The sequence below is a fragment of the Haemaphysalis longicornis genome, unplaced genomic scaffold (assembly GCF_048455015.1).
Source record: "Haemaphysalis longicornis isolate Haplotype H1 unplaced genomic scaffold, Haemaphysalis longicornis Haplotype H1 scaffold_1, whole genome shotgun sequence".
NCBI lineage: Eukaryota > Metazoa > Arthropoda > Arachnida > Ixodida > Ixodidae > Haemaphysalis > Haemaphysalis longicornis.
In genome coordinates this window covers 127445760-127455708 of record NW_027526203.1, presented here as the reverse complement: position 1 = coordinate 127455708, position 9949 = coordinate 127445760, and the positions used below count along the sequence as shown (strand labels likewise).

General features: G+C 45.9%; 1 protein-coding gene across 1 annotated transcript in view; it reads left to right on the top strand.

The window, feature by feature from the left end:
• The first annotated feature begins 558 nt into the window (after nucleotides 1-558).
• The window catches only part of LOC144179699 (nuclear factor NF-kappa-B p105 subunit-like), a 120460-nt gene continuing 111069 nt past the window's right edge, over nucleotides 559-9949 (top strand). The window contains exon 1 of the mRNA XM_077708146.1: nucleotides 559-1253. Within this exon, the coding sequence (XP_077564272.1) occupies nucleotides 1167-1253 (87 nt within the window). The 5' untranslated portion in view covers nucleotides 559-1166. The remainder of the gene's footprint in view (nucleotides 1254-9949) is intronic.

The window sequence follows — 9949 nt, the reverse complement described above, 5'->3', positions numbered from 1 at the left end:
TCACGGAGTCGGATTGAGAAAGAGGAAGCGGACAAGTCGAGGAAAGCGAACGCTGCCGCTGATACGGGGGGAGAGTCAGCGAAAGGGTGAAACGTGGGGGAAACCGGTTCCGGAACCCGCCGGGCGGACCGGTGAATTCGAAACCGTTGGTCGCGCAGCGGAGCGGGGCACCACTGCGCGACAAGCCGTTCGCGCTCGGGCGAGAGGGTCGCTCGCGCCAAGGTGCATCTCGCCGCGGCGTCAACAAAGAGAGGGGGCAAATTGCATCCGATTAAAGAAAGAGGGGCGCGTGTGACTCAATCGGGCCGAAGAAGCGGTGGCGAGGGAAACGCTGGTTCATTCACGGATATTCCTGCGCCGACGACGCCGGTTTCTGGAAAAAACAGACGCGCACGGTTCACAGGAGAGAAATACACAGGGAAGAGGCTAGGTGGGTATAGAAAAAAAGAACAAGCACAAATATTGAATCTTGTCGGCGTCGTGTCCAGCCTCTCGATCTCCTTTCCTGGCCAGTTTCTACGTCTGGAGATAGCACGCTGACACGAACGGACACAAGCTTGGACACACCGCGCAGAGGTAGCACGGCAGGACGACGACACTGGCGTTGCGAGTGATGATCTCAACGTCGCCCCTCAGGACTGGCCCAGCATCCTCGGCTTCCGCAAAGCGGTCCTCTCCGCACAAGCCTCCGCAGCTTCCCCGGGTGACTCGACCAGACCGCGGCGCCTCGGCTCCCGCTCGGACATCGCCACAGGCGCAGCGCACGCGTGCCTGAGGAACTGTACCGAGGTAGAAGACAGGTCCTCCTGACCGCCCCCTGTCGGAACGACGGGAGAAGAAGCTGGCGCCGGTTGCCGCCTCTTCGACGCCAGGTCTGGACTCGCGTGGTGCAATCTCGCCGACGGCTTCGGGAATCTCGGCGCCCGCCGGTCGGCGGCCGGCAGTTCGTGCTTCGTTGTCGTCATCACCGTCGTCTACGGCGCCGGCAGCCGCGGGAGGGCTTGCGCTGAAAGGACCTCGTGTCCCGCGTGGGCGTCTCGCAGACGAGCCTCCACCGACTGATTGGCGAAGAGTCGGTCCGTCCCCTCGCTCGAAGCCGTGCTTGAGTCGGACATCATCGGCTCCGGACCACAGGTGCACCGTCGGCTTTGCCCGTCGCACCTGGAATGTCTCTTCTGGTGGATTACGGCTGGATCTCTTCCACACTCTGCGGAGCGGCGACGGCAGCGATGGACGACTGGCCGTACTACGAGGTAGGTGGAAGAATACCTTCCCTCAGTCGACCGAAGGCAGTGCGCGTGATGCCTGACCTGTGCGGGCCCTGGCAGACTGCGCGCTGCCGTATCAGCGACTTGCGCGACTGACTCTGGCCGCTTTGTCCCCTCTTCTCAGTGAAGCTGTTCCCCGTCGATAAACCAGAAGGGAAATTTGGGCGGCATGTCGTCGTGATGAACGGTTGAAATGCTCCCCGGAAGCCTCCTTCGACGAAAGGAACCGGGGCTTTTCTTTTGTGCGCGGGAAATTCTCGTAACAGCCGGCGTGCTCGACAAGGGTCCCGCGCTCAGCTCGCGTGTCCGAACAGCTTGCCCCTCTGCCGGCCCCGTGCCTTGGCTTTCGGTTGCGACCAGTGCCCTTAGCGTGTATAGCCCAACGATACGACCCATGGACACTTTACGCGTCCGACTTGAAGGAAGAGGCGTGCTGTCGGCACGTTTCTTGCTTCAACGCCGAATACTACAGACCGCTTCGCCACATCGAGCTTCCATACGCGTCATAAGCCTGCTCTTATATGTCAAGTGAAGCGCATTTTTTTTCAAAAAGGCGTGGGTGTTTTTGCTTCCTATTATTATTTATTTGCCTGAGTGGTTTCTACAGTTTTGAAAGGGCACTTTTTTGAAATCAGATCCGGCTCGGCGGTCATGTCGAGCGGGGGTGATCACTGATGTTTAGCGGTGCTGTAGATGCTGCCGTTTAAGCAATATTCGGCACTCAACCTACCGTTAACTTTTATTTTGGAGCAAAACTACTTATAAGAGACGTCAGAGCGTTCCTTTTTTTAGTCCTGATTCATCGCAAATTTGAGATGCTTTGGCGGCAAGGAAAGAAAACTGTAGCCGCGCAGCTAGGCCTTATTTGCTAATCCAGCTGTCCAACCTTATTTGCTGATTCAGAGCTAATTTTACACGCAGCCGATAAAGTAAAAGTAGTCACTGCATGAGATGCAACCATGTCTGTATAAAACAGGAAAAAAAAATCCGTCAAAGGGTTAAGACTTTTAATTGTGCACACGGCACATCCCCTGGAATTGATTGAAAGCCCGAATTTTCGGAGACGCGCAATCGGTGCGAAGAAATGCGCTTTCGGAGAGGTCATCACACGCTTTTTTTTTTAATTATTCCTACGTGTTTCTTTGCATTTCCACCGAGAAAATAACAGCCCCGACCGTTGATAGGCTCTATAAATGTAGTTTTAGTTCGTGAAATATATAGTATGTGTTTGGCGTGGATACGGTTTACTGAACCGTATGTAACCCTGGTGGTGTTGTTTGAAACTAAAACCGAAGAAGAGATAATGATAATATTGGCAGAGAATTTACAATGTCGCTGCATTTTTCTACATCCAAACGCTTACAGCCGCGCCACATACATCTGGCAGCATGCTTAGGGACAAATTCACGCAGATACGTTGCTTCTGTTTCCAAAGTACGCACTACAGTTGATCGAGCCATGTCTTTACACGAACAAGTCGTCACAGGCCTGCCGTACTTAACGAGCCCGCTTAGGTGTCGGGACGGGTTCGATTCACCGGTGGGTTCCACGTGATCCACTGAAATGTACAAAAAAGTGCGGATTTACACCAGCATCACCCTCATGAACAATAGTATGTTCATATTCACCATGTGTAGAGCAGTCTTGTAGGCATTACTGAAAAAAAAAACATTTTAAACAAGTACGTTACTCGTCCCCTTTAAACAAAAAAAAACGTTACCGTCCTACGTTACCTCTGAATAAGAGTAACGCGTTAGAGTTACCGTAAGAACAACAAAAAAACAAACGCACCTTACTCTCACGCTACTATGATTTATCACAATTTGAATGCACTACACCTGCCACCATTAACGACTTGCTCGGAATGAATTCTTAAAGCAGGAACCCGATTCACGAACAAACGCTTCAACCTGAATAGTTATCATCAAAACGAAAATATGTTTGTTAGGGAGCTTCATGACAATTTCGCGTGCACGGACGTCAACAGCAACCAAGCTTCGAAATAATAGAAGAAAATATAGCACCTCAATTACTTAAAACTTTACCTGCGTCTGTCTGTCTGGCTGGCTGGCAGTCGTGGGCGTGTATATGTGTGAGTTTGTGTGTGTACGCGTGTGCTTAGAGACAGTTAAGAAAACTCGCGTTTTTTTTTTTTTTTCTCGCGCGATTTTGGAGGAAACCTTGGTGTAGTGTTCCTAAGTGCTAGTGGGGAAGGAATTGATGTGGAGGGGAGGGCATTTTTGTTTCATTTCACTTCCTTACTCCGGCTTTTTTTAAAGTAAGTGGTGTAGAGATGGTTTATGTAGTCAAATGTAACGAGTAGCCCCTTGTAAAAAGTTTTATCTCCATAAAAGTTTCGAGTAACGCGTAACGAGACACATTGCTCGTTACTCGCGCGAGTAACGAGCAACCTGTCTCCTACGCGTTACTCGAAAACACTAATGAAATCGCGTTACCTCTTACTATTTCGAAACGGTAACAAGTACGGCACTAAATTACCAATAAAATTAACGCGCAAATTAATGGAGTTACTCTAGAACGATTCGGCACGTATCACCCGCGCCATGGGCATCGTAAAACGTGAGCGCTTTCAACTTTATTTATGAGTTCTGCTGTACCCTCTCTTTGTTTATAAAAAAAGTAAACAATTTGATGACGGTACAGTTCAAATTTGTTATTCTAATGTACGAACGTTGGGTTTTAAAGCGCGGCTAATTTTTGAGGGGACTTGGTTGCCGACGAGGTACAGCGTTGCACTAATATAACTAATATAGGACGCCCGAAAAAAGGATACACGTACAGGCTAAGAACAACCATTAATGCTTCACTGAAATCTGAAAATTGAAAGCGCAGTTTGAATTTTCATGACAATAAATCTTGTCAGCAAAACAAAAAGAAGAAGAAAACATTTCAGAACGATGTTACTTCGAACCATGCGTTGTATGTTGCCGCGAATCCTTATGAGCCTGCAGCCAAACTCTCGCATTGACGCAAGCAGCTGTAAAAACGTGTAAACACTGTTCACAATCTCACGCGCGTGCTGCAATACGAGAGCCAAGTGCATTCTACGTGGCAATCGAAAAATTTTCCGAGGGGGTTTCCGCAAGCTCGCCACTGTCGCAGTAAACGGGGAATACCAGAAAGCGAGAGAGACAAAATGAACGGCGTAATTAGTAGACTTTGGGGGGAAGTAGTTGCGTGTAATTATGTATGTTCCGCTACTGTTAATGTGTACTGCTTTAATATACTTTCCTTCGGTTTCTTGTATGCAAATACGGGCATTGCCGCATTGTATTTGCACGCACTATCGAATCCATGCCCTCGTCATTAGACAGCTGTCTGGCGCTCAGTCAAGCGAAAATTTGTAAACAATTGTTTAATCACCCAAACCCCGCTGTTGTTATTTCGACTGACAATTGTGGCTATGAACCATCCCTTATGGTGCATTGTTGATTTCCTAAAAGAACCTGTGTTTTTTTTTAGCCTACGTACGATTACAGGAAAGAAGATTCGCTTAAAACCTAGATCGCATGCTTTAGAGTCTAGTTCATTCAATCAGCTCTGTGGTGGCATTTACTTGGAGCATAATGCGCCCTGCATTTCCAGATGGCTGATAAAGTAATGACAGGGCTTTTCATGCAGAAAAAAAAAAGAACCTAAATGTACCCAACACATGAATCCTCACATGGTCTATACATCAAAATGTTTCGCAAAATTACAGGATCTGTATCGACCCACTGAACGTGTACTGAAAATACCGAATTGCGATTAATTTGACCTTTTTTTGCGTGAGTAGTGCGGAAAAACGGTTAGCGGTGTGTTACAAGACACTCCAGGGCGACCCGCAGAGCGTTGCTATATAAAAGAAAAAATGTTGGATTGCGGTCACACCGTGGAATACATCCGGTCATCTGCTTCGCCACAGGGCATCTGAGTAACCTATCTAAGGAATCAAGCATGATGAATAAAGAGGCCAAACGTTTGATTCGACAGAAACGTGGGATCCGCGCTGCGATACCTCGCAATGCAAGACCTCCCAATGCTGGCACTCCGATTTGTCACATCGCAGAGCACATTTCATCCGACTCATATAATTGTATGCTGTCGTTGCCACACTTTCTCGTTTTTAACCGCAGTGATTGGTCATTCACCTGCGTGGCGGTGAACTAGGTCCATGGGTGCTTTAAACGGTCACCAGTCGGGTACTGCGACCTCCTTGGAAACAGCTGATATTTAGGAGTTTTTAATAGAGTGACCGCAAGGGAAAACAAAATGAGGAAAGGACAGACAATCTGAGGAGGCTTAAAATGTGGTTTAGTAAGCAAGTTGCCTGAAAGCAATCTCGGTACCCTTAGGTAAACAGACAAATGTCATTATATCTTAACTCGCATGCCCTCAAGGGCTGGGGCTCCACAATCTCCAGACCAAGCACTGACAACTTTATGGGCGGCATGTGTAAGCAGAAACAAAATTGATGCATCAACCGGCGTTATAGTTATTTAGAAATCCGTGGAAACATGTAGTTTATCGCAAATCTCGATTTTCCCTATGAGATGGTTGCTCTGAAAAAAACCTTCTAGAACAGTTTTTACACATTTGTGTTGGTTACCTATATCAACAAAAACTCGTTCGATATCTCAAGGGGCGTGCGGTAAAAACAAAAATTTCTGGACGAATCTTTTAGTCTCTCTCTCTCTCTCTCTCTCTCTCTCTCTCTCTATATATATATATATATATATATATATATATATATATATATATATATATATATATATATATATATATATATATATATATATATATATATATATATATATATATCTCGCTCTCTCAGTGGTGTACTTTTTGAAAAAATTCGGTAATATTTAGCTCCTCCATCATACAGGAATGTGCCTTTCGAATTTAAGGTTTCTACAACCAACAGTTTGGCTTGGTGTTCGCATCATTTTTGCCTTTTTGGCCCGTCATCGGTGAACATTTGAAAAACCCGTGTCGCCCTTTAACGGCGTCGGAGGGCGAAATCCTTAAAACAGGTTTCGTGCATTTGTATAAGTAACATTTATTAGCGAAAAACAATCGGATAAATTCATCAGTAAAACATTTATTGGAGAATCTTTAAGAACGCCAATTTTCTTCCGAAATGCGGAATCGCCCCAATAGTACGGGACAGGTCGAAACCCTGAAACCCCTTTTAAACAACACATATCAGCAAAAAGCACTTCGATATTTGAAGGGGTGAGCGAGACAATCACGAATTTGCGAAAACACGGTTTCCCCCTTTTTATCGGTTAGGAGTGCAATTTCGAAAAATCCCGCCTTAGTGAGCCTCTACGGCATGACACAAATGTACTCCCGGAATTTCAATTCTCTAGGTCTAGCAGTATTGGCTGGGCGTTGATAGGTGAGTGAGTGAGTGAGTGAGTGAGTGAGTGAGTGAGTGAGTGAGTGAGTGAGTGAGTGAGTGAGTGAGTGAGTGAGTGAGTGAGTGAGTGAGTGAGTGAGTGAGTGAGTGAGTGAGTGAGCGAGCGAGTGAGCGAGCGAGTGAGTGAGTGAGTGAGCGAGCGAGCGACCGACCGAGCGAGTGAGTCCGTTAGTCAGTCAGCCAGTCGGGCACTTCTCTTTATAGGAATAGATTTTAATTCGTGAATTTTCACGATTCATTCATCTTGACAGAAATAATACTGTCAATACAATTAACACGTACGAACCTGAATCTACGGCGTTCTCGAATTAGCCGAACCAACGTCGGCAGTTTGGTTAATTTATTGCACTGGTACAACGCGAGAAAAAAAAAATACTGAACACTTATGTTGACCACTGCAAGTTTTCCACGCACATTCACACACCCAGATCGAACCGAAGACCACCACAGTGCGAAGCGGCGTGCATGCCAGCGTTTCGAAGCAGCGGTCTTGATTGTGGGCGGTCATAAAGATAGCGGTAACCGCAGAGAAAAATAAAGCGGTAACTGTTCGGCGGGGAGCGGTACTCGATGCATGCCAACGAGTATATCCAGTCGTCAATTAAGAGATGTGGAAAGCGGTATTCGTGAGATAAATTCAGAATAAGACTTGTAGAGTTAAAATCCATTGCCAACTAGACAGTAAAAAACAGAGGCCATTAATTTATTAGCGACCACTGATCTGTCCGCCAGTACCATTAGGACTATACATTTATTGTGAACAAAGTGTTTCGCTCCTTAGAGTTTTACCCCTTTGGTGTCTGCCGTTTCCTGATTATGTATGTTTGGTGAACCTGTGTATAAGTATATGAGTGCACAAGATGTACTGTTAAAAACAGAGTAATCGAACGAATTACGCTTGGATTGCGTTCCGGCACAATTAAAACGAGGGTGGAGTTAAAACACGAGCATTTCGATTTCTTAACAGTATAGCAAGGTTCATATAACACTTACTCTTTACGAGTTGACCTTAATTACGATTTTACCCAAACCAACCGTAAATTGTGTATAGTATGCTCAACGGTGCGCTGCATAATAGGGATGAATATTAAAGGATTCCTAGCGCACCCTTCATTGGAATTGTGTTGTATATATGAATTAAAATACGTTTCCGGGGCGTGGTATTGTCCACCAAAGCAAAATCGGTTTTCCGACAATTTTTCGCATTGGGCATTTTGTTCTGCAAGTGAGGGTGCGCTCGTCCTGTCACTCCTTTTTCTGTGTCCCGTCAGTGTGCGCAGTTTGGAGTTTAAAGAAGGAGTTTGTTCGATTCACGGATGACTTTAAATTCACTGATAACAAGTTATGATTTCACGCTGCAAATAGGCGGGCTTTCGTGTGTCAGCATGAATCACCGCTCTATTTCTTATTGCGCTGCAGTGTTGTATACAATAGTATTGTAAAGTTTTATACCATATACACTACAGTGAAGTTGTATGAACGTCAGAGCAGAAGTCATGTTAGATTTTGGGCTGTATACAGTCGATAGAGAGTATGTTTCGTGTAGTTCTCGTCAAATCATGAAATATATACGCCGCCCACTCATAATGAAGCCCTGCAGTGGTGTTCATATATGCTTTATCTCTTTCCTTCGTGACTGGAAGCACGCTCAATGCTATTTATCGCCAGCACGAAGCGGCGCTGGAAGACTTGTTCGCCGCATTCTTAGTATCTGCTTTGATTTTATTACGATATACTTAATACATCCAACCGAAGTTTTGGTGCTGCGACTAAACGGGCTCGGGGATATTGCCTGTGTGACATTACGTAAACGCAAAAAGGTGTGCCCGTTTTCCGAAGATCGTAGGAAAAGAGGCAAAACCTTATGAAATCATTTGTGAGTTCTCTGATGCAAGTAATATTATTCGGATCGGGTATTTCATGGTCACCTTATCTGAGCTATGGACGCGTTTATTTACTGTGTTTGAAGAGAATTTAAGGTTTTGAGAGGACGCTAACGAAGTATTTCAGAAGCCCTTGAAAATCGCCAAGGGTCTGTGTGGCCACGACAAACCCGAACGGCCAAACGCTGCATCCAAGAGCGCAAATTCCGCAAATAAAATTCCAGACGAGCCATTCGACTTCCGAAGGCGGCCATCCCTCTGACAACACGCAGTGCAATATCGCTGTGTAAGCTTTGGGCGGCGCAGGCCCCATTCGTCATTGCCTACTCTGTTCGTTTAATCGAAATTATTTATCCCACAGATGTATAGCAGGGGAGCAGAGCCTCTGTAATTTTTATGCGCGTACGAACTGGCTGATTTTGGTTTTCTCAAGCATCACGTGCCATTTTGAGATTTCGAACGTGTATTGACCAACATTCTGGTACGCGCACACACTGCTACTGCAGTAATAGGGAGTTTTAGTATAGCGGAAAGCACCACTTTAGCGCGCCCATAGCGTTAGCGGGCACGCTAACCGTAGCATAACGAGGCGCTATCCGTTCGCGATTGCGGCCCGCAAAACGTTAACGCTACAGCTAAAACGCTATACTAAAACTCTCTAATGTCCGATAACTGCTATGCTTTATTGCGAAGATTCTTTGGCTGCTGATCCCGGTTAAAAGCCTGGCCTCATATCATAAGTGCGCTGGAATACGACATAACAGCTGCCGTTAGCGTAAATAAGCGACACTCACACACACGCACACACACGCGCGCGCACGGGAGCGCACTACTCGTACCACATAATTTCTTTTCTGTGAGGTTCCAGGGACTCTAATTTGGGGATGCCTGTGGGGTAATAACGAGCAATTCTCCCAAGTCAAAGAATGGGCGGCATTAAAAGACATTACTCGGACACGTATTTGTCCTGTAATTTCTACAACAGACTCACAGACACCAGCATTACAAAGAAGTTTGCACTAAATCAATTGTACAAGTGCGCAAAAAATATTAGACCTTCCCCTTTTGGCCTGTCAGTATTGTTAACTTTCAGGAGATTTGCCCCATTGTTTTTCGACGTCAAAATACCTTAATCTACTCGTTTTGATCTTAAATCTGATTTTTTTTTAACAGATGATTGTCGCATTTTTGCACTTTTCCGGAGACAAGGCAAAACATTTGCTTATAAAATGAACAGCTAAAGACACCAGACGACGTTTTAATGAAATGAAACACCGAGAAAATCGGGCCCGTACGTGTAACCAGAATATAAAGTGCGCTGTGCAAGTTAGGATAGCGTTGTCCATTTACTGCGCGCGACACTAGATTTCGGGCTC